The sequence below is a fragment of the Zootoca vivipara genome, chromosome 4, assembly GCF_965207765.1.
Source record: "Zootoca vivipara chromosome 4, rZooViv2.hap1.1, whole genome shotgun sequence".
In the NCBI taxonomy this organism is placed as follows: Eukaryota; Metazoa; Chordata; class Lepidosauria; order Squamata; family Lacertidae; genus Zootoca; species Zootoca vivipara.
This window is the reverse complement of record NC_142587.1, coordinates 51,229,994-51,254,471: the sequence shown is the minus strand read 5'-3', so window position 1 is coordinate 51,254,471 and position 24,478 is coordinate 51,229,994. Positions and strand designations below refer to the sequence as shown.

At 42.0% G+C, this 24,478-nt stretch overlaps 1 protein-coding gene across 2 annotated transcripts in view; it reads left to right on the top strand.

Annotated features, from left to right (window-relative positions):
• DOP1B (DOP1 leucine zipper like protein B) overlaps nucleotides 1-24,478 on the top strand; it is a 63,695-nt gene that overhangs the window by 15,716 nt on the left and 23,501 nt on the right. The window contains exons 8-22 of one of the 2 annotated variants that reach the window (XM_035116017.3): nucleotides 275-384; nucleotides 1,534-1,648; nucleotides 5,610-5,730; nucleotides 6,431-6,550; nucleotides 7,388-7,484; nucleotides 8,483-8,674; nucleotides 10,467-11,151; nucleotides 13,237-13,508; nucleotides 14,534-14,686; nucleotides 15,869-15,969; nucleotides 16,836-17,026; nucleotides 18,350-19,967; nucleotides 20,733-20,844; nucleotides 23,027-23,212; nucleotides 24,311-24,436. In XM_035116017.3, coding sequence (XP_034971908.1) covers nucleotides 275-384; nucleotides 1,534-1,648; nucleotides 5,610-5,730; nucleotides 6,431-6,550; nucleotides 7,388-7,484; nucleotides 8,483-8,674; nucleotides 10,467-11,151; nucleotides 13,237-13,508; nucleotides 14,534-14,686; nucleotides 15,869-15,969; nucleotides 16,836-17,026; nucleotides 18,350-19,967; nucleotides 20,733-20,844; nucleotides 23,027-23,212; nucleotides 24,311-24,436 — 4,199 coding nt within the window. The remainder of the gene's footprint in view (nucleotides 1-274; nucleotides 385-1,533; nucleotides 1,649-5,609; nucleotides 5,731-6,430; nucleotides 6,551-7,387; nucleotides 7,485-8,482; nucleotides 8,675-10,466; nucleotides 11,152-13,236; nucleotides 13,509-14,533; nucleotides 14,687-15,868; nucleotides 15,970-16,835; nucleotides 17,027-18,349; nucleotides 19,968-20,732; nucleotides 20,845-23,026; nucleotides 23,213-24,310; nucleotides 24,437-24,478) is intronic. The other variant, XM_060273581.2, reaches the window with a different exon arrangement.

Here is a 24,478-nt window from a genome sequence, read left to right as displayed (position 1 = left end):
TTCTTTAAGCGAAAATTTTGTCTTACAGGGCGTTTGTTAAGCGAGGCACCACTGTATGTGACTCTACAAAAGACCAAAAAATGGGTCCTGCTGTCAAATTCAGCAAAATCCCCTGATTCCACACTGATGGCTCAAGTGCTATTAACGTCAGAAGGGAAAAGCAGTTCAACCTTTTGTCATAGTTGTTTGTGCCATTGATTTAAAAGTATATTATATTGCATTCGTTATAATATTTAATCCACTTTCATATTTTCTTTATTTATAATGTTCTCAGGTTCTGATATCAAGGGAGGTACTTTCCTACCAGATCCGTCTATTTCTATGTCCTTAGAGGACCATGCCTTCTACTTTTTTGGGAAATATTCCAAAGATCTTTTAGTTGAGGTGCGTAATATTCCTTAAAGAATGTAACATACATTATAATAAATTCCCTTAAAGATACATTCCTTGTTGCCTAATCACCCATGTGCAAGCTCAGCAGCTCATAGGATCACACATGGGAATTTTGGTGGTAGCATCCGATCCCAGTCTCAGTGTGTAGGTACAGCAGGAGGAAGTGGCACAGCCATGTCAGCAACTGCATTTCATTGCTGACATCATTCAACTGTCTCTACATAGTTATGCTTCTGTTTTGTAGCTCTGAGTGCGAGGAGGAAGCCGGTCAAAATACTAGAACTGCAGAAAAATCAACATATCCCTTCAATTCATAGAGTCATAGAATTGGAAGGGACCTGGAAGGTCATCTAGTCCAACCCCCTGCAATGCAGCTTAAAAACCTCCAATGAAAGAAGAGCCCACCAGCTCTTGTGGGAGTCTGCTTCACTGCTGAACAGAAAGTTCTGTCTGATGTTTAGTTTGAATCTTCTTTCTTGTAACTTGAACCCATTGATTTGGGTCCTTGCCTCTGGAGCAGGAGAAAGCAAGCTTTCTCCTTCTTCCATGTAACAGCCCTTTAGATATTTGGAGATGACTACGGTATCATATCTTTTCCCAGTCTTCTCTTAGCCAGATTAAACATACCCAACTCCCTCAAACATTCCTCATCAGGTTTGGTTTCCAGATCCTTTATAATCTTGCTTGCCCACTGCACACGTTACAGCTTGTTAATATCCTTCTTAAGTTATGATGCCCAGAACTGAACACAGTATTTCATATGTGGTCTGACCAAGGCAGTACAGAGCGGTACTGGACACTATACTTCTGTTGGTGCTGATCCCTCGTTCTAAAGGCAATGTGGGGGAATTGTCTGCTGTGAGTAGGAGGTAGTCCCCTGTCCATGCCAAACCACATTCTACTTTAGCTGCTGCAGCACAAGCCACTATGTCTTCTCTGCAGTTACAGGAGAACAACAATGTTAGGTTGTAAAAGAGGAATTCTGAAAATGGCTTTGGAATCTGGTGTCAGTTTCCACCACCCCTTCTTTTTAATCGGGGTTTGGCTATGTTTTGAGATCTTTCAAGCAGTAAGATTAGAGTAAGTGACAATGTTAATGCTATTTTTGCTTCCAAATTCAACATTTGATTGTTTTAACAGGCGTTGATTGAAATACTGCATCAAAATTTTGCAGAATCTGACTTGGAGGAACAGCATCATGCATATTTGAGACCGTTCCGCATTCTCATAAGCCTACTTGACAAACCTGAAATAGGTAAGAAGGAAGTCTCTCAAGAGAACTAATACAAAAATATGCTTGACTACGGTATATTTGTTTTCCATTTGTTCTAGGTTTGTGCCTTTAGCAAGCATCTGACGTGGGATGACAAATCATTGTTAAAGAAGAAAGTTAAAGACACTGTCACAGCTAAAACAAACCATAGCCAACAACAAACCCTGACTTCAGATTGTTGTTTGTTGGTTATAAACAAACCATACCAATTAATAAACTATGGGTTAACATTACATGTGAACAGGCCAATAGATGGCTAAGCAAAACAAAGGACAAACTTTACACCTTCTTTGCCAATAGGTAGCAGGATGTCTTCTCTTATCGTGATGAGTCCCAATAAGGCTTGTGCCCAGATCATTAGTCATGGTTCTTCAGTATGCCTCCAGGGTATGCAGGAAACACACTATGAACAGACCTTTGTTTTGTCCATATCAGCTTTATGGCCATAGCTTCATATTTGTTTTTAAAACAATCTTGTCTCTAGATTATGTTCTGAATGGCTGTCAACCTTGGCTGCTTGAGTAGCTCTTGTAGATTTCTATTGTGGAAATAACATTTCTATTCCTAAATGATTACAAGTACGGTAACTGCCAAACTAATGTTGCATTTTCAGGGTCTCTTATGGCTTAACTGTAAGATGTTCTGCAATCCTGCTTTTTCCTTTTCTCTAATGAAATAAGGAAGTATATTCCATTGGTATGAACATGCTACTGCTACTTCTTTTTTAAAAGCCAGACATATAATAGAAAAATAATACCATTATTTCATACATCTGTGCAATATTTTAATATAAGAGAACCTGTGGCATTATTTCTATCCTTTTGAAATATTGCTTGAAATTGGTGTATAGCCTCTAGCAAGCTAGATCTTCTCTCAAAGTATATTTTGAGGAAACCTAGTGCAGATATAATGAAGCACTGGCCCTTCTGCTTTCAAAGGAATGGGTTGTATCTGTTGTTTGTTCTGCTCAGAGTAGACCCGTTGAAATTACTGTAATGAACATGACTTACTTGGCAGCATCTATTCTTTGAAACTCCCTGCTTATTGACATCAACCTTGGATGTTCTCTTTTCAGTGCCTGCTTAAAACATTTTTGTTCAGATAACAAATCTGTGGTAAGGGGAAAGGCCACAATAGTAGCTCAAAATAAATGGTGTATAATATGAATAGTTGCAGTTATTGGGGGGGGGGGCAATACATATATTTCTATGTACTTACAGTGGGTCTTGCTGAAGTACAACTTCAAATGAAGAATATAAAGTTGAAGAAAAGCTCCTGAAACATAGTTGTATTAGTTTGTTGCAACAAAAACAATGATACGTTGCTTTAAGGGCTGAAATGCATTCTAAGCACCCCCAGTATACCTGAAGGAGCATCTCCACCCCCATCGTTCTGCCCGGACACTGAGGTCCAGCGCCAAGGGCCTTCTGGTGGTTCCCTCACTGCGAGAAGCCAAGTTACAGGGAACCAGGCAGAGGGCCTTTTCAGTAGTGGCACCCGCCCTGTGGAACACCCTCCCACCAGATGTCAAAGAGAAAAACAACTATCGACTTCCGGTTTGTCGCCCGATCTGGCCGGCGGGGTTTGTCTCGAGCTCCGAGACAGCCCGGCTTCGCTGAGGGGGGGGGAAGGCTGCGAAAGCGCCGCAGCGCCCCAAAAGAGTTCCAGATCGAGAGTTCTGGAAACAAAGCTCCGGCGGTGCCCCATTTTTTAGCGATTCCCCGATCCTCTGGTGAGCTCTAATAAGAGTCCCAGAGAGAAAGGGTTGCAGTCGCGGGGGCCATTTTGGAGAACAGCGTTACCTCAGCGAAGTGAAGCTTCGAGTCCGGTGGTGGTGAGCGGCAGATTCTTCTAAATTTTTGATTTGGAAAAACCCGTGAGTAAAGTTTGAATATATAATATTGGACTGTAATTCGGTAACGGGAGTAAGGGGAAAAGAACGGAAGTCACCTTCTCCCACTGATTGATGCAAGAAGCAGTGCAATTGAAATGACGACCAGTCTCAGCGAAAAGCAGCTTATTATATGAACTCCTTCAGAGACTAAATTTAAAGAATTACCTCCGGTGGCAGGGTGAAGGAGAGAGACTTATTTTAAAGCTGATATCCCCTGCACCTTAGGAAAGGGAGAGCTTCTCCCTGCCCTGAAATCGGCAGCCCGGAGAGGACGGTAAGCTGATTGTGAAGATGGATGTCAATAAGGATTTGATACTTAAAAACTTGTTGATTGAATGTTTGAAACAAATTTAAAGTTGAAGTTAGATACTACGGACAATACACAGTTTCCAGTTTGGATTTTGCAATAATATATCTCTTTTGTAAACACCCCCTGGCTCTCAAGCCTTGCGCCATCCTCAGCAAGCTGGAACAATGGCAACAAAAGACTGCACATCTGCGTTCAAGGACAGAGTGATAAAACTCTTATGGGAATTTAGAATAGAAACGTACAAGACTCAGCAACAATTGTTGGAAATAAATCAAGATCTACAGGAGCTCAGAGAACGGGACTTACCAGAGGAAAAGGAGCAAGATTTGCAAAAAGAGGACTTGATTAAAGAAGGAACACAAGAATTACAGGAAAAGGTTTCAACCGAAAAAAAGGCACAAGACGACGAGTGGCCGTATGAACTGAGCGATGGGAAAAAGGAAAATTTAAAGAACAAAGATGGATCACAGGAGTCAATAATGCAAGAGCTACAGGAGAGACAGAACACCCATGAGAAAAATGGCCAGCAAAGAAGAAAAGAAGACTGGGGAGGGGGAGACAGAGGGGGTTGGTTTTTGAAACAGGTTAGGAAGGGGGTGGGTTGAAGGAAGACTGAATATCAATTATTGAGGACAGATAAAAAGGACTGACAACTGGACTGACGACTTTGGAACTTACTGGACTGGAAGGGAAAGGCCGTGATCGGGGCGGGGAGGGGGGAAATCATGATTTTTAATTTGTGCAAATAAGAATAATAAAGAGGAGCTTTGGAGGATAAAAAATAGGCAGGTCAAAAATAAAAGTAACGAGCAGATTTGTTTATGAAAAAGATTTAGAAAGATCAAGCTAGTTTGATTAAAGAGGACTTAAAAAGTGGGACAGTTTTTTTATAATATAAGGTTAATTTTTTTTGTAGAAATAGAATGGGAATAAGAATAAGAATACTGTTAAATAAGAATCGAAAATGGAAATCGGGATAGGGGGGAGGTTGGGGAAGTCATTTTTCTTTCATTTTTCCTTTTTTTCTTCTTTCTTTTGTTTTTCTTTTTTCTGTTTGGAAATTGGCTGGACGGATGCCCCCCTCTTCGTTCCCTCTCTTGGAGTCTCCCGGTGGCAGGGGGGGATTCTGGGGGGGGAGGGAGGGGTGGGGGAAGAAACCCAGCCATAAAAGGAAACACTGCCGGCTGCCTGCCTTTCGGGGGTCCCTCTGGTGGGAGAAGAGGGCCTTGGGAGGGTGGGTGGAAGCCAGTGGTAAACATGTAATGTAGTATCTTTTGTTTTTGTTTTTGTTTTGTATAAAATCAATAAAATATATATAAAAAAGAGAAAAACAACTATCAGACTTTTAGAAGACACCTGAAGGCAGCCCTGTTTAGGGAGGCTTTTAATGTTTAACAGACCATTGTATTTGAATATTTTGTTGGAAGCTGCCCAGAGTGGCGGGGTATAAATATTATTATTATTGTTGTTATTATTAGCTGAAGCCTACTTCATCTGATGACCTGAGACCGGTACAGTACTCGGCTTCTCGCTAAGAATATTAAGGTTCTAGGAAACCATTTCTGATCATATTGTTGGTTCTTGATCATTCCAGTGAAAATGGAACAGGGCTTGACAATTATCTACCTAATTTGTTGAGCCGCTAAGAGGTTGGGTTTCTATTTCCTCCTCTTCTATTCTGAAATAGAATATTGCCACTCATTATCATCAGACTTCATTGTATTTTTCTTTTGTTGAAGGACCACCAGTTGTTGCGGATTTGTTTCTTGAAGTGATCAGAGCATTCTATTCTTATTGCAAGGCTACACTGGGTTCTGATCTTAAACTTAGTTACAGTCAAACAGGAAATGTCCTTACAAGGTATGCTTTGGTCTTTCTTTTTCTTTGTTTTGCTCTGACATTAATCAGGTGTCTGAAAAACACTGCTAGGATTTGATTTATCTTTCCCCGAACCCCTGCTAGTTTCCTGCTGACCATGACTATTGTGTTGTTGCATTTGAGTGCCCAAATTAGCATTTCCTTGAAAGTAAATTTCATTGAAATTGAGCATTGAACTAGAATAGTTAGACACACTTAATATGTTGATCATTTTTTTTATAAGTAGTGGTGAGTGAGCACCCCTGCACTCAGTTTAGAATGAGCACACTGCAAGCAAGTTGTAATTAAGGGTTTGGTTTTATTTGAGTCTGCATCAAGCTTGGCCTTATTCTGAGCTGAGGCCTCTCAACTCTCTTGATGATGACATGGGGGGAAATGGCTACAGGGCCCCTTGTAGGATTATCAGCTGCAACAGTCAATTGGAAATGTAGGGTCCATTGATGCTGGTAGTCCAGTAGGGCTTTTGGTGCCATGGGAACTGCAGTACACAACCCATCTTGTGGCCAGGATGCTGTCAGAAGCATATGCAGCAGAAATCAACAACAGCCAATGAGACATAGTTCCCATTACCCTGCTAGATTTCATATTTTGCAATATATATTTGTTCTTTGACTTCTGTGCTTAATACTTCAGAATGCTTACTGCTGAATATTTACATTTGTTTGACTCTTGCTGTTTTTAGTGCAATCAAAGAAAACAAGAATGCATCTGAGATAGTTAAAACAGCTAATCTGCTGATCACATCCTTAAGCACGGATTTTCTCTGGGATTATATGACCAGATGTTTCGAAGACTGCTTCAGGTAGCTTATATATATATATATATATATATATAGGCCTATATATTATGCTGTTGGAGTTAATCTAAGAGTTGGAGTTAATCCGCTCCTTCTTCTTGACCTACTGTGTGTTGTATGTATTTCCTATGAAGTTTTATTGTTGTACACCACTGTAATACATTTTCTGAAAATCATTATAGAAATCTTTCAATAGCCATACATTTAAGTACAGTAAGTAAGTAAATGGCTGAGAGAATGGTAGGAGAACAAATTTGAATTAAATGAGTAGGATACTTAAAAAATATACATGGATATAGCCTTATGAACCTGTTGGACAACTCAGTTGAACGTTTTGTTTGAATCTTAGTTCTATTTGTTTATTTCATATAGTTTATGAATTGCTTCCTATGAAATTTCTATATTTAACAATAAAAGCATAACTTGGTAGTTTATAAACAGTAGTTTTCATAATATGCAGGTTTTAAAAATCTTGTTTTGTTTGCTAACTTTTTATCTTATTAAAGGGAGTCAAGTTAACTCATCCTTGATCCTTAAATGTATATGTATTTTCATGTCTAGGGATACAAGATCCTGGCCATTGATATAATGTATAAAACTTAGGGATAATATGCTGCTGCAGCATTCACATAATTTAGTAGATACAGTATATATTAGGGAAGCCTTCATCTACTGCTTTCTTTACCATCCTCCTCAATGCTTGAGCTTTATTACATTTCAGCCATAAATATAAAAACATTTATTAGCTGCATTTCTACCAAAAGTAGCAAGCAACAGAAAACAATCAATGCAGTTCAATTTCTAAAAAGTTTCTCAAAACCACGCTTTCCCTTTCAATTGTAGAAATAAATCTACGCAGACACAACTTATGACGAGGAATGTTGCAACCGTTTCAGAACTCTGCACTCTACTGATATTTCTTCTAGATGTAATACCATTAGTAAGTCAATTTCCATGTGTATCCCTTTTTGGGATAAAAATGTATATACATTTTTAATTGCCAAATATCTGCTGGTGCATGGACACATTTGTCATTTGTAAAGTGTTTTTTGCATACTAGGGCATTGGTCTTGTCTTTTATGATTTGCTCAACTTTTATGACTTAAGTTTCACACATCTATTAAAGAGCTGTGGAATGATAGATTTTGTTCAACTTTTTGTACATTTATGGGCAGCTTTTGTGCCCTAGGGGGACCCAGGTGGCGCTGTGGGTTAAACCACTGAGCCTAGGGCTTGCTGATCAGAAGGTCGGCGGTTCGAATCCCTGTGACGGGGTGAGCTCCCGTTGCTTGGTCCCAGCTCCTGCCAACCTAGCAGTTCGAAAGCACGTCAAAGTGCAAGTAGATAAATAGGAACCGCTACAGCGGGAAGGTAAACGACGTTTCCGTGTGCTGCTCTGGTTTGCCAGAAGCGGCTTTGTCATGCTGGCCACATGACCTGGAAGCTGTACGCCGGCTCCCTCGGCCAATAATGCGAGATGAGCGCGCAACCCCAGAGTCGGTCACGACTGGACCTAATGGTCAGGGGTCCCTTTACCTTTACCTTTACCTTTGTGCCCTAGAAGAAAACAAAAGATTGATAAATCTGCAAACTTGTTTTTACAACCTCATTTAATATTAGATAACTATGTGTGTGCTGTGTTCTTTAGCTGTTCTTTGGGTTAAAGTAAAGTGACTTCTCTAGGATGCCTGATTTAATATAACCTGCCATTCTTCAACAAGCCCCAAAATGTTAGCAACATGACTAAAAGCAGTTGTTTTAAAAAAAATGTTGTTGTTTTTTTTAAAAAAATTAACATAATAAATAAGATTAGAATAAAGATGTAATTGATTGCATGTATATACGTAAAACTTAGTAAGCAAGAAGAACTGATTTCTAAATTAAATGTATGTCAAAGATTTAAGAGATTTGCTTATTTGAAATGTCTTGTTTTTATAGGAACTTTATTCCGAAGTGCAGTCTCTCTATCTGCCACAGATGCTCTGCTGTATAGTGCAATCTCTCCTGGAAAACATGGAAACACTAAGTTTACCAGAGCTCACTCATGCCTTAAGGACATGCTTCAAAGTACTTAGCAAAGTGCAGATGCCCCCTGCCTACCTAGGTACTGATACAGGAAGCTCAGACACTGTAGGTATTAAGAGATGAGTTTATGTCTATAATACATTTTGTGAATGGATTAATCAGATTGTTAATGTGGTCATTCATTTTGCTGTACTGTAGTTCTTATGCTGTAATGGGACACTTCGCCTCCCCACCCCCCCACCCCCACCATCCTAAGTATTAAACTGGGTATCAGTACAGTGGTGCCTCGACTTACAAATTAAATCCATTCCGAAGGCACCTTCGTAAGTCGAAAAATTCGTAAGTCGAAAAACGCCATTGGAAATGTGATTTCCCATAGGAATACATTGAAAACGGAAAAATGTGTAAGTCGAAGCAACCCTATCTAAAACCACCGCGGTTTTTTCCTGGATGTCGATACATTTTTAAGCGTGCGGCCATTACCCCCATTCGTAAGTCGAAAAATTCGGTTGTCAAGTCGTTCGTAAGTTGAAAAAAATTGTAAGTCGAATCCCATAGGAATGCATTAGGAGAAAAATTCGTAAGTCGAAGCAACCCTTTCTAAAAATTCATAAGTAGAAAAAATCCTATCTAATCCGCATCCAAGATGGCGGACGGAGCTCCGTTCGTAAGTAGAAACATTCGTAAGTCGAGGTACCACTGTACTATGTTTCTTGCAAATAACACAAATACAGTAGTCAGTTTGACTTGTCATGTCAAGAGTCTGATGCTTATGGTGGCTTTCTGCACTTGGCCCAAAAGGCTGAATATTCAGTCTCATACATGATGAGAGGTGTAGGTGCTTCAGTACATTATTTTGCTATAGTAATATTAATATTGGAATAACTTATCATCCAGTTACAAATATCCACTTCTCAGGGAAGGTAGTGGAGAGTTTGACTTTTACAGGGAGCAACCTTGCTCCTGCTTCTAGATCTCTTGTGGCTTTCAGTACCATGGACAGTGATTTGCTCCTGGACCAGCTCCATGGGATGGGGATTGGGGACACTGTGTTACAGTGATTCTGGTCCTATCTATCTACAGGACCAAGTCCAGAAAGTTGTATTAGGAGAGTGCTTTTTTTTTGCCCCCTGGTGGTTACACTAAGGGATGCTGCAGGGCACTATTTTATCTCAAATGGTATTTCATATTGATGTGAAGCTGCTGGGAACATTCATGAGGGCAGAATGGCATCAGTACGCTGAAACTCTGCTCTATTTCTCCATTCTCTGAATTTGTGTAATACTTAAAGCAGAATATGTATGCCTTTGCATTTGAATAGCACAGGGATAGTTCCAGACAAATATAAATCCCCACTGTTCTCTACCAGATTTGTGTCTTTGTTTCATGTAAGGCAGTGTTCCACCCCACATCTGTTTATTTACTTATAAAAATATTTCTATGCCTATAAATAGCAAAGTGGTTCACAACAACAGTACATAAGGCCATACAATAAAAACCATATGCAGTCATACCTCGGTTTAAGTATGCTTCAGTTTGAGTACTTTCAGTTTAAGTACTCCGCGGACCCGTCTGGAACGGATTAATCCATTTTCCATTACTTTCAATGGGAAAGTTCGCTTCAGGTTAAGTACGCTTCAGTTTAAGTACAGACTTCCGGAAGCAATTGTGTACTTAAACCGAGGTACCACTGTAAAAGGTTTTGGATAGCTGTTGTGGAAATATGTATTCTTGTTTGCTTGCACAAGCCTGATATAATAGAAAAAGTATTTACCAGGCATTTGAAACATGCAGTAGTTTAAACATGCAAGGATATTTTAATGTTATTCATGTATGGTTTTTGTATAGAGTAAACCTCAACATTCACATTTGGGTCCACATCCTTGTGTTATTTCAGAGCCCCATGAGGGAAGAAAACCAGGAACTGACTTCAGAATCCAAAGTGCTCCAGAATGAAGATGACGGTCTTTTTCCTCCACTCAAATCTGAAGACAGTGGTATAGGCCTTAGCACTTCATCCCCAGAGTTTTCTCAGCACTTGAGAATACCTAGGGTAACTCCCGAAAAAGATGATGTCTGGAAAAAGGGTGGGAGCATGCAGAAGACCTTGCAGTGCATCCAGGAGCTGGTGGCTAAATTTGCCAGTAAATACGTATTTGTCGTTCATCTACAAGATCCCAGTAATGGCAGTGTTCTGCATGCAAGACAAGGGCAGAAAAAAGGAAACCATTATCAAGCTACTGGAAATATTTCCAAGAAAAGGAGCTCATGGGATTCCAAGCAAATAACTGTGCCTCAGTTTAAGCAGATGCTAACCGACCTATTCAATGTCCGAGGGTCATCTTTTAAACAGAAAGATATGGATCCTCCATCTCCTTCAGAAGAGCTTGGTGGTGAAAGGGGAAAAAAGGAAGAAGAATGGGATATTGACCAAGTTATGCTTGACTTGGGAGATATGAGAGAAGACTGTAGAGAGGCCTTTGCAGCTCTATGCTACCTCTTATTGGATTGTACTACTTTCCCTGTTTATCTTTCTGAGGAGGAAACTGAGGAGCTCCATTTGTCTCTCTTTCAAGTGCCTGGTAAGAGGAACATTATAATTTGCAGAAGAGTACATAATAAGGCAGTGTTGTGTATTGAATAACCTTTCATTAGAATTGTGCAAAAATGGTAACGTGATAGAGCTCTAAATTTGTAAGTGTAGGGCAAGGACCAGTTAAGGCCTAGGGCATGTGACTTTCAGAGAGCAAATAAAGCCCTGAGTCAAGAAAGGATGGCCAGGTATGTGTTGAGCAGATTGAAGGTTAAAGGATCAAGTAGGCCAGTATTTGCCAGTATTTCATTAAAGTGGTGTTTTCTGAAAGAGCTTGTGCTCTTTGACTGCATTCCAATGCATATTTCCCTAGGAGTAAATCCCACTGAGCATAGTTGGACTTGTTGCTAGGTAAATTTGCATTCATACCGTGGTTGCTTTTTTCTATTTGGTATGTTGAGGTCTGGATGAGTTCCCTGTCTAATCTGCATTTCCCATACACAATTGGCCAATGACTTTCAGATGAAAAATGGGTTGATACTTCCATCATCTTGTTTAGTAATGTATCTAGCACTGTAATGTACTTACCAAGTACAGTGGTACCTCTGGTTAAGAACTTAATTCGTTCCGGAGGTCCGTTCTTAGCCTGAAACTGTTCTTAACCTGAAGCACCACTTTAGCTAATGGAGCCTCCTGCTGCCGCTGCGCCGCCAGAGCACGATTTCTGTTCTCATCCTGAAGCAAAGTTCTTAACCTGAGGTACTATTTCTGGGTTAGCGGAATTTGTAACCTGAAAGTTTGTAACCTGAAGCGTTTGTAACCCGAGGTACCACTGTAATGTTCCTTAGATTGTGAGTAATGTAATGTTCCTTAGATTGTGAGTAAAGACAGGGGTATCACTATGTTTGGAGAAAGCACAGACACACACACACACACACACACACACACACACACTCACACAAAACTTTAATGGGATAAGAATAGGATCAATAGGAGTATAGCATCTAGATCAAGGGAAGTAATAGTACCACTGTATTCTGCTCTGGTCAGACCTCACCTGGAGTACTGTGTCCAGTTCTGGGCACCACAGTTCAATAAGGATACTGACAAGCTGGAACGTGTCCAGAGGAGGGCAACCAAAACGGTCAAAGGCCTGGAAACAATGCCTTATGAGGAACGGCTTAGGGAGCTGGGTATGTTTAGCCTGGAGAAGAGAAGGTTAAGGGGCGATATGATAGCCATGTTCAAATATATAAAAGGATGTCATATAGAGGAGGGTGAAAGGTTGTTTTCTGCTGCTCCAGAGAAGCGGACACGGAGCAATGGATTCAAACTACAAGAAAGAAGATTCCACCTAAACATTAGGAAGAACTTCCTGACAGTAAGAGCTGTTCGGCAGTGGAATTTGCTGCCAAGAAGTGTGGTGGAGTCTCCTTCTCTGGAGGTCTTTAAGCAGAGGCTTGACAGCCATATGTCAAGAATGCTTTGATGGTGTTTCCTGCTTGGCAGGGGGTTGGACTGGATGGCCCTTGTGGTCTCTTCCAACTCTATGATTCTATGATTCTAAGAAGCATCCCCAAAGCAGCCCAATGAGGACTAAATGTGTTGCATAACTAAATAATGTTGACTGTTTGTTAGAAAGGAAAGTGGTGGTCATGGGGTAAAGGAATGGGTGGGCTGGCTAGAATCCTGAGCAGGATCACTTCTGTTAGAGAAGGGCAGAGCATCTGTTTTGCAAACAGAAGGCCCCATGTTCGATCCCCAGCATTTCTGGTTAGTTCTGGGAATGTCCTCTAGAGAGCTGCTGCCAGACAGTGTAGACAACACTGATCTAAATGCAGCTTCCTCTGTACTCACAGGTGAAGGATGCATTGTAACATTTTGTGGCACTTGCATATGTTAAATCAGGCATCCCCAAACTCTGGCCCTCCATATGTTTTGGACTACAATTCCCATCTTCCCCGACCACTGGTCCTGTTAGCTAGGGATCATGGGAGTTGTAGGCCAAAGCATCTGGAGGGCCGCAGTTTGGGGATGCCTGTGTCAAATGATAAATGTTTGTCAAGGGGACAAAGTGTTTCGAACAACGATTGTACTAAAACTGGAGCTAAAACTATTTGTCTGCTCTCTTCAGGTGGCTGTGAATCCAGTTTCCCCCTGTGGCTCAAATCCCTGATGACAATATGTTGCTGTGTCAATGACTGCCACATTCAGAATGTGTCCATCTCTGTACTGCTAGAAGTAATTAACCAATCCCAATCATTGGCACTGGTTATTGAAGACCGAGTAAAGCGGTATAAAGTTCCTGGGCAGAACCCCTTCTTTGGAAGGCTGCAGATGGTCACAGTTCCTCCTATTGCACATGGGGTTCTCAAACTGATTTCGGAAAAAACTGATTTCTACCAGGTAATGTACTAAAATCCATGCAAAGCTGCATTATAAACTTTTCATCATGTGTTGGGCATTGTTGTTTCCATGGAAATGGAATGCTTTTAATGTGCAAGTGGCTTAATGTTGTTTACTTGTTTCTATCTAGCACTTTCGCCTCTTAAACAACATGGCAACTGCGACCCTGGAAGAGCAGCCGTAATGGTGTTATGGGGTGGGGAAGGGAAGGGAAGGGAAAAGACATCAACTTGCAGAAATAGCATGGGATGATATTCACTAGAGGTACAAAAACCAAACTCATCAAGGATGAAGGTAGCTCAGCATTCCACTCTCCAGTGCTGATGGGCAAACCATTGCAACCGGCCCAGAAAGTAAATAGAAACGTCCTGCTGAAGTACAAATCATTGCCCATTTCCTTGCCGTGTTGACTTTAAAAAGCACTTACAAATAATCCTTAGTAACAATTCAGTATTAAACTTTGCTTCACAGTCGCATAGAACTAGTGAAATACAAACCAAGAATTATATTAATGCACACACATATTCCGTGGGGGCTTTGCTTTAGCAGAAAATGATTCTGCTCATACAAATTGGGGCACCCAAATTCTGTAATTCTTCCTTACCTACTGCAGTGTGATGAGGGTGCGCTGACTTGCTTTCCACTACAACGAAGTGAACTTTGGAAAGAAAGAAATTGTAACATTTTAAAGAAATTATTATATCTTAACTGCCCTTTAAAACAAATGTGCTTTCCAGTGGTATTCATCACTTAGATTATTCTGCTGTATAGGGATGTGGGTGGCACTGTGTATTTTTATAGGGTATTAACATCTAGTTACTATGAAATGCATTTTTGCCCTATCAAATGGCATAGTTTGACTCGAGGAGTACTGTTTTCCGTGTTCACATTATCTTTTGATTGCATTAATAAACATGGTGCTGTATGATGGTGTGGGGTATAGAAAACCATGAACTATTTTCAGTAACACAGATTCCTTTAAACCTGCCTGAAATTGTGGTTTTATTTTTTAAATTTCACTACAGAGAGTTGCTCAAGTGCTTTGGAATCAGCTAAACAAAGAGACAAGAGAGCATCACAACACTTGTGTAGAGCTGTTCTACCGTCTTCATTGCCTAGCTCCATCTGCTAATATCTGTGAAGACATCATCTGCCATGCATTGCTGGACCATGATAAAGTAAGGTTTATTAAAAGTTGTATAGCCTAACACAGCACTCTAGTTTTTTTTGGGGGGGGGCATATCGCAGTCACTCCTAGAACAGATTTTGGGGGAGCATGTGTATAGGAGGGAGAAAGTTCCTTTGCCCAAATAGAAATCCTTGCTTGACAGGGTGCACTGGTTAGATACCACCCTATGTTTTTGGAATATCAGTGGTATATATTTTATGTTAAACTGGAATTGTTTTGAAATCTGTGATTAACATTCCTTTCTGCTAAGACTTTTAAAGGGCTCCATTAGACCCCAGATTGATACGGTTTAAAAATAAATTAAAAGCTGTGTGAATATTAAGGAAGATCACTTGTGTGTGGTAGAACATATGCCTTGCATGTTAAAGATCCATGGCACATCCAGTCTGAAAAACAAAATGTGTCTTGCGTAATGGAGCATTGACAAACCTATTGGAAACTCCTGAAGAGTTGCTTCCAGCCAGAGTAGGCAGTCCTAAACTGAATCAGCCATTGGCTTCATGCAGTTTCAGACAGTTTTTTGGCTGCTGCCCTGTTAGATGTGGCTCTTCTGTCCAGTAGACAGATGCTGTCTCAGCTCCATTCTTGGGCTAGTCTCCTATCCCTCTTGAGTAAATATTGGTCAAAATCTTCCTTCTTACACTGCATCGGCTACCTGCTGCCCTAGGTTGGCAAGCACTTTGGGTAGCTCATTGTGGCAAGGACTGAGAAGCCTTTCCTCAAACCAGAGTTTATATTTTATCCCTTCTTCTGGGTTTTGAGTAGATGTAATTAACTGGATAATGAAGAGCAGGTTTAATTAACCAGCCTGCTTGCTAACGATACACTAATTTTCTTCATCTTTGGAAGCATAAGTAACCACATGTTCACTATAATCTTTCCATCTAGGCTTCATTTTTCTCAAACTAAAAGGAAATAGAGCTAAGCTTTTAGAAGAATATAATAATTCATTTCACTCTGACTACTGCCATTTTCAAAGAGATCTCAAACATTTTTTCTTGTATTGAGGGGAAAGTGCACATTCATCAGAGTATTCTTGTCTTTCCATATATATCACTAACTTATGTAGGTTGCAAGGCTGCAATTTTAAATCTATGTAGTTGAATATATCAAACTAACTCATAAAAAAAAATTTTGTTCTGATTTTGCTTTGGGTTTCTTTCCTCCTAAGGGGACAAGGCTGGAGGCACTGTTCCGGTTCTCTGTCATGTGGCATTTGACCAGAGAAATCCAAGGCAACAGAGTCACTTCCCACAATCGCTCTTTTGATAGGTATTGCTATTACTTTTATGTCTATTTTGATGGTGTAGGTTTAAATTAAATTTACTTTTGGTCATTGAATTGAAAAGACTAGTTTCATATGTACCCAAAATATAGGGAAAGGGAAAGGTACCCCTGACCAATAAGTCCAGTCGCGGACGACTCTGGGGTTGCGCGCTCATCTCGCTCTATAGGCCGAGGCAGCCGGTGTTTGTCCGCAGACAGCTTCCGGGTCATGTGGCCAGCATGACTAAGCCACTTCTGGTGAACCAGAGCCGTGCACGGAAACGCCGTTTACCTTCCCACCAGAGCGGTACCTATTTATCTGCTTGCACTTGAGGTGCTTTCGAACTGCTAGGTTGGCAGGAGCAGGGACCGAGCAACGGGAGCTCACCCTGTCACGGGAATTCGAACTGCCAACCGGCAATCCCTAGGCTCAGTGGTTTAGACCACACCGCTACCTTAGCCAAAATGCTGCTACTTTGAGATCTTGTATAGAATGTCCTGGGAGATTGAAGTGTTCTCCTACTGGTTTCTCTGTCTTGTAATTCCTGATGTCAGATTTATGTCCATTTATTTATTTCAGTGTATCTGAAGAAGTGTGCATGCACACGAAAGCTCATACCAAAATAAAAACTTAGTTGGTCTTTAAGGTGCTGCTGGAAGGAATTTTTTTTATTTTGTTTCGACTTCGTCAGACCAACACTGCTACCTACCTGTAACTAAAAAAATTGAAGAAGGCAGAGAATGTTACTATTGCTGGAAAAGCTGTTTTAAAAAATGTGTCCCTTTTTGGAAACTAGTCTTCCAACTCAACATTTTAACATAAATCTAGCCTTGTTACCTTGAACAAATATTACTGTAATTTCTCCATCCAGGTCTCTGTTCGTTGTATTGGACAGTCTTAATAATTCGGATGGAGCTATTGGTGCTGCTGCACAGGGTTGGTTGATACGAGCGCTGTCACTTAATGATGTTGCACGAATTCTGGAACCCATCCTTCTGCTTCTGCTTCATCCCAGGACACAGCGTACCTCTATTCACTGTGTCAAGCAGAAAAAATCAGCAGGTAAGATTTCACTTCAGAAGATTCCTTCTCCTTCAGGTGAAAAGTCCACCCAGTCCAGCATTTGGTCTCCAAATAGATGCCCCTGGAGAGCCTTCAAACCATGCATGAAAACACATACCCCTCCCCCTCTCTCTCACACACACACACACACATGGCAATGCTATATATAAAATCCTGGAGGTTTCTTTAGCCATCAAGGCTAGCAGGAAGTGATAAGACTTGGCCTTCCATTAATGCTTCCAATTCCCTTTTCAATGTGGTAGCTATCACCACATATTTTGGCCATGAATTCCATAAATTGCATGTTGTGGGCAGTATATTTCTTTTGTATTTCCTGAAACCACTGCTAGTCCTTTTCATGGGCTGCCCCAGCCTGTAGTAGTATGGGAGCAGGAGGGGGAAAATATTTGTTAGGCATGTCACCTTTTTTGTCTAAACAGAAACCCCAAGCATAGAAAATTTTGGCCTGTACAGGGTTGAAGTCTAAATTTGCCTTCTATGTAGTACACATTGACTTGCTGCACCTTAGCTTTTACCTGTAACAGGTGCTGTGTGTGTGTGTGTTATCCTCCCTTCATATCAGCACACAGAACTCAGTATCTAGGGACAGAACTCAGTATCTAGGGGCGAGTCTCAGACACTTAATTCTATTTTTTTTTAACTAATAAAAATTGTTTGGCATTTCAAAAGAAGAAATAAACAATGTTAGTCAATAACATTGGTTACAATTAGTAACTTTAAGCTTTTATGATAGGTGTTGTCCAGCTTAGTTATTGTTCTAGGGAAAAATTAAAGGTTTGTTGTTTTAAGATAGGGAAGGGCAAACCAGAGAGGATCAGTATGTGAGCATGGCTTGTCTCTCATGCCTTGATGTATATATGAGCATCACAAAGATACAAAGGATGCCATAATTTCCAATGTAAGAAGTCCAAATTGTTAAAGATCATAATCTACAAATACTAGCCAATACATGTTAATTTTTATTTGCTATGTTCATAAATGGCTGCCCAAGAACATTGGACTCTTGGTGGTTTGCAAATAAAATGATAAAATATCATTAAAAAGGGGGTTGCTGCATCAACAATTTCAGGCCAAAAGAAGAATAAAATCAGACACCTAAAAGTATACAGCAGATAGACATTGCTTCAGAACATAGGTCCCTTAACAACAGTCTATTGTGAACGCATGGCACAGTTGCAAAGGAAGAGGCTCACCCATTGTGTTCAGATACTGGGATGAGAAAGCGGCTGCTGTCGGAAGGCTGCACCTTCACTACTGAATGAGTGGTCACTTTTTTAGAAAGGCAATTGTGCTCTCTTTCAGAAGACATGCGTTTCTGGTACAAAAAGAAAAAAGTCCCTTTCCAGAAGTCCTTGGGGCGTTCTGAAAGCAGCTCTGAAGAAAGTTTGCCACTGAGCCAGTTTACAACTGTGGACAGGGAAGCCATTTGGGCTGAAGTTGAAAAAGACCCAGAAAAATGCCTGCTTAAAAATGAACTGGCTGTAAGTGATGATTTTCGGTGTGCAGTAGCTTCACAAGACGTGGACGAGGAGGATAATAGTGAACACACAGAGTCTGCTGATACCAGCACTGGACCTACAGATAGTGATAATACATCATCCTTTTCACCTTCTCTGGATCAGCAGGATATGAGCAATGACGAGAACTACAGTGGCTCAACAGACGACAAAGAAAGCATGAAGCTTGTTGGTTCTTCTAATGTTTATCCTCCTGAAAGTTCCAAATCCAGCACCATGCTCAATCTGGTACGCGCAGATTCTGAGAAAACTCAAGCATCAGAGTCTCTCTCAAGCGATGACGAGGTGGATTTGGAGCTTCAAGCCCTTACCACTGCTAGGTTGCTAAAACAGCAGAAGGAAAAACAGGAAATAGCTGAGGCTCTGTTTAAGCACATTCTTTTGTACCTGCAGCCATATGATTCCAAAAGGGTACTATATGCTTTTTCTGTACTAGAGGCAGTACTCAAAACAAACCCTAGGGAGTTTATTGAAGCTGTAGCCAGCACTAGCATGGATACTAGCTCCACAGCTCATCTGAATCTCATCTACAATCTTCTAGCCCGCCACCAGGAAGCTCTGGTGGGACAGAGCTTCTACGGAAAGCTTCAGACTCAGTCACCAACTGTGTGTCCCCATTCACTGTTAATAGAGTTGCTGACATACCTGTGTCTGAGTTTCCTGCGCTCTTACTACCCTTGTTACTTAAAAGTAACTCACAAAGATGTCCTTGGCAATAAGGATGTCCAGGTCAAAAGTGTTGAAGTCTTGATAAGAATGATGACACAGTTGGCTACAATGGCCAAATCATCAGAGAGCAGGGACGCAGAATTTATACGCAACTTGCTTGGCAGGTGCAAAGTTCAAGAATTTGTCCTCCTTTCTCTATCAGCTTCTATGTATGTAAGTCAGAAGTGCTATGGACATACGATGGCCAATAAGACTAATGGGTTAAGTGAAGAGTGCATCCTCGAGGAAAACCTAATCAACTTTGGTCCTGATCAGATTTGGAGCGAGCACCCATTACAGATTGAGCTGCTTAAACTTCTGCAAGTGTTGATAGTCTTGGAGCATCACCTTGGACAGACTCAGGAGGAGGTGGAAAATCAACCAGGCCTATCTAAGGAATGGCAAAAGTCACTTAACTTCCAGGAGGCCATTAGTGCAATGCAGTATGTGCATCCACACCCTATAACCTCGCAGGGATTATTTGTGTCTGCCGTAGTCCGAGGCTTGCAGCCAGAGTATGGCTATGGCATGCATCCAGCTTGGGTGGGTTTGGTTGCATATTCCTTGCCATTCTTTGGGAGATCTTTAGGTTGGACAGTGGCACCGTTTATTGTACAGATATGCAAGAACCTGGACGAACTTGTCAAACAGTATGAATATGAAACTCTGAAAGTGTCCCCAAAGTCATCTGTAAGGTAAGAGAATGTTGTTCATAAAACCTGGCTTTTTCATGTTTAGCTAATTTAGCTGTTGGCCAGCACTGCTCATTCTCTATTTGTAAGTTTCCTTAAATTATTTGTTTGGTTTTTGGGGGGAGGGGGAAGGATGTAGGAACATAAGAAACTGCATATCAGGTCAGACTCTTGACTTTCTAGCCCAGTATTATATCAGGTCAGACTCTTGACTTTCTAGCCCAGTATTATCTACTCTGGCTCGCAGCAGCTCTAGGTCTCTGGAAAGAGGTGTTTCCCAGCCCCAGCAATCTGACCCTTTTAATTGGAGGTGTCTGGGGTTGAACTGGGCAGCTGATCTTCTGCATGCAACACATGTAATGCCACTGAGCTAGGCAGGCAAGACTTGTTTCAGCTTCTCAGTTCCACCAGTAGGGGAAATGTCCCACTCAGTTCTTGTGTCTCAATCAGAACAGACTTCTTTCTGCCACATTTTCATCATCTTGCAAGGTTTGTTTGGTATTTCCCCCCCCCCAAAAAAACCCACTGTTGTTTTCCCCTCCCATCCAGGACAGATAGTCTACACACAGCTCTCTCTTTGCTTTTACAAGTAAGCCAGTGGGCAAACTCTCCCTGGATAGCAAAGCATCAGCAGATAACTGGCTGCGTGGATTAAAAGCATAGCGTGCAAAGGAAAGGTTCTAGCTTAATGGAAGTGAATGGGGGCTATCTTCTAATTTCTTTACGAGACTGAAATAACCAATTGAATTGTTAACTTTCTCCCCAAAGCATAAATTCTAAAAGGGAAAACATCACACCAGATTATCCTCTTACTCTTTTGGAAGGACTAACCACTATTGGCCATTTTTGTCTTTTGGATCATCCAAACCAAACCAAAAAGGTAATGATGTTGTTGTTTTTCTTGCTTTCTTTTGCTGTCTAATATATACTTTTGACAGGTGATGTTTCCAATTATTAAAGAATATCCATTCAAACTATGTTGAACTTTAAGGGTGTTACTGGATTCAAACCATGACACAGCCTCATATTCCATTAGATGGAATAGTGAAATCTTTTGTCAGGTCAAGATAAGCCACAGTTAGAAATTTCCTTATGTGACGGTGAAAATGTTCTGTTGTATCAATTTCATGATTTCAAAGAGAACTACTTTGGGTTTGTGATTTAAAATGCAGCTAGGGGAAACAGCAGGTATTTTAGTTTAAAGTATATTTATAGCCTCAATATACTATGAGATGTGAAATGTGGCCAGACATTTTTTTTAAAAAAATTGAAATCCCATATAGGATTTTCTTTAAAATATCAAGTGAATGTGCACCCGATTTATTAGGTGATATTGACAATCTTTGATATTGACAATCTTTCCTGCCAACACATCTAATTTTCCACTTTATTTTTAAATCTGATTGCAAAGCCAAGATGGCTACCCATTATCAAGGTTGATAATGGTTGATAAAGGTTGATACTGCTGAAGCGAATTTTGATTTGGAACCCTTTTTTGTGTGTGCAAATTATAGGAAGTGGTGGTGTATAGTGCAATTGTTTGTACCCCAATATATGCATAAACAAGGCTAAGCAAAAATTATTGAATGAATTTTAAAATGTGGTAAAACAGGGTCTGATTTATAATGTCATTATTGCAAAGAACAGCCTTGCTTATTTATATATATACCGTGTTTCCCCTTTTTTAAGACACCGTCTTATAACTTTTTTTCCTCAAAAAAACACACGGGGTCTTATTTTCAGGGGATGTCTTATTGTTATTATGTTTTTATGGTATCTATGGTTCCGGGCGGTGGGGCGGCAGGCCTCCTCGGCCGGGCCATGAAGAGGCCAGGCCGCTGGCTAGGCGCTCCGCCCGGCGATGCCTTTGTCTCGGTTTTTTATTCTTTCTTCCATTTCCCCCCCTGCCAACCGCTCCAAGGTTCCTGCTACTTTATTTTTTGGGGGGGGGTGTTTCGCGAAATAAACACATGAGGATGAGCAGGGCTGAGGGATCCCGCCCGGCCTTAGACAGGCCACCCGCGCGCCTTCCGAGCTTGGCCAGCCGAGCTTGGCGAGGCGGAAGGCCTCCGGGGAATGTGGGGCCCGGGCAAGGCGGCACTGAGAGCCCCCATGGCTGCCCCCATCGTTGCCGCGTCCCTTTCAAGCCTCTCTCTCACTGCGCTTGGAAGGAGCCGCGCGCCCATGGCTCATGCAGCAAGGGCCTTCCCGACTCCTTCCCAGGCGCCCCTTTCCCCTCCTCCTTGCCGGTTCCGGACGGCGGACGACGGGCAGCAGGCAGGAAGAGGCCAGGTCGCTGGCTCGGCGCTCCGCCCGATCGGCGCTCCGCCCGATCGGCGCTGCGGAGCGATTGGCGCTGCGGAGCGATTGCCGCTCCGAGCGATTGGCGCTCCGAGCGATCGGCGCTCCGAGCGATCGGCGCTGCGGAGCGCTCTGCTCTGCCATCGCCGGTTCTGGGTGTCGGGGCGGCAGGCCTCCTCGCCGGGCACTCTGGCGGCGCAGAAGGGGCCAGCAGCGCTCCCGTCGTGTGTCACCCCGGTGGTGCGGAAGGGCCTGCGGGCCTCCCGTCACCACTCTGCCTTGGGCCATGCAGCCCATGACACTCCGGCGTCGCGGAAGGGGCCAGCAGCGCTCCCGCCGCCGTCCGTCACTCCAGCGGTGTGGAAGCGCCCGCGGGCCTCCCGCCGCCGCTCAGCCTTGGGCCATGCAGCCCCCAGGGGCGAGCAGCGGCCTCGCTTCTGCCTGGCCCGGCAGCAGCAGCAGCAACAGCAGCGGGAGGACAAGGACGACGCTGCTGCTGGGTCCCGCTGCCTCGAGGTGAGCGGCGCTGCTGCGCGGAGGTATGGCTTATTTTCAGGGGGTGTTTAATATTGCACAAATGCTTTAAAAGCCTGCTATGGCTTACTTTCTGACTACGTATTAAAAAGGGGGAAACACGGTATATTATATTGTTTAGGATTTTGAATGTGTTATTTCTTTCCTGCATATCTATAGTGTGGGTGATCTCCAGTGTTGGTCATATTTGGATTTAATGGATTGTTTATTTATTTTTGTATTCCCAGTCACCGTGGAATGTTGACCCTATAAACCTAAAAAATGCCAGGAATGCCATTTTGGAAGAGTTTCCCCGTATCATTAACACCATGTCTCTCCTTTGGGGTGTCATAAAAAAGGAAGATTCTCAAAAGAGACCTGCTGACTTCCTTGGAACAAAAGGCTCTTCTTCGGTTTACTTTAAGGCAACCAAAGTACGTAAGCTTTATTAAGCCTGGGTGATCTGTGGGCAGGTGCACCACATCTGGGAAAATCTTGTCCACATTTTTCTGATAAGAAGTTGCTTAGGTTAATAGGCATTTTTTTGGAAGTGATTGGCAGTGCTTCTGCAGAAAGCCATAGAGATAAAGTTCAGGTGCCCACGCCATTGAGTATCTGCAGATGTAGTAAACCACTTTTAATACATCTCTATTTGTCAGAGTCTCACACCAAATGCAGAAGAGGCTTTTATCCTTAATCTGCATTGCTGGTGTTGACCCAGGATGTGGCACTGTCTAGGATCTGTCATCATAGGGGCTCTGCCTTGTAGGTCCCTGCTGCCCCAATGACAGCACAGGCTATTGACAGGCAGCCACCAGCAATGCCTGGTGTAAGGCCCCCAAAATGAGGTGGGGGGAGGGTGGACTAGCCATGGATCCACTGGACAGTAGCCAGAGACAGGCCCTAATGTAAGCCTCAAACTAGTACCCACCACCACCACCACCACCCCACACACCATCCGCTCTGGCCAATGTGATTTATACATAAAAGGCTTGCTGGATCACACCAAAAGCCCATCAAGTTCAGCATCCTGTTCTTGCAATCACCAGCCAAGTGCCTATGGAAAGCCAGTAAGCAGCACCCAAATGCAACAGCACTCTTACTTGTGCCTCCCAGCAACTGGTAGTCACTGATAGCCTTTTTTGATAGCGATAGCTCTCCCACTGTTTATCCCCACAGCTCCTTTGCTGGGAGTTAGGATTCCTTCCTGAGTAAGCAAGCCTTGATTCAACAAATGGCCTTGGTATAAAGCACACAATTATTGACTCTGTTTTCTCAACAGCAACTGTAATGTTCATTTTCATAAGCAACTTCCAGGTGCCACATGGAAAAACTGCTGCATGATAAATTCTTGCTTATAATGAGAAATACATGCACAGTGGGAATTTAGACTCCTTTCCCCCCCAGTATGAGAACAAAAGGTGTTATTTAAAAATAGTGAGTTGCTTATGACATTTTACCAGGGCACCTGTCTGTAGGAAAACAAATTCCATCCAAACCCATTCTAGAAGTATTTCTTTTCTTTTCTATAGACTCTGAAGAATAAAATCCTTGACTTCTTGAATCCCCTCACTGGGCAGCTTGGAGTACAACTTATAGCTGCTGTAGCAGCAGTGTGGAGCAGCAAAAAATCTCACAGGCATCAAAACAAAACAAAGGTAAAGAAGAAGAAATCACAAAGGTGTGATAAATAATTCATT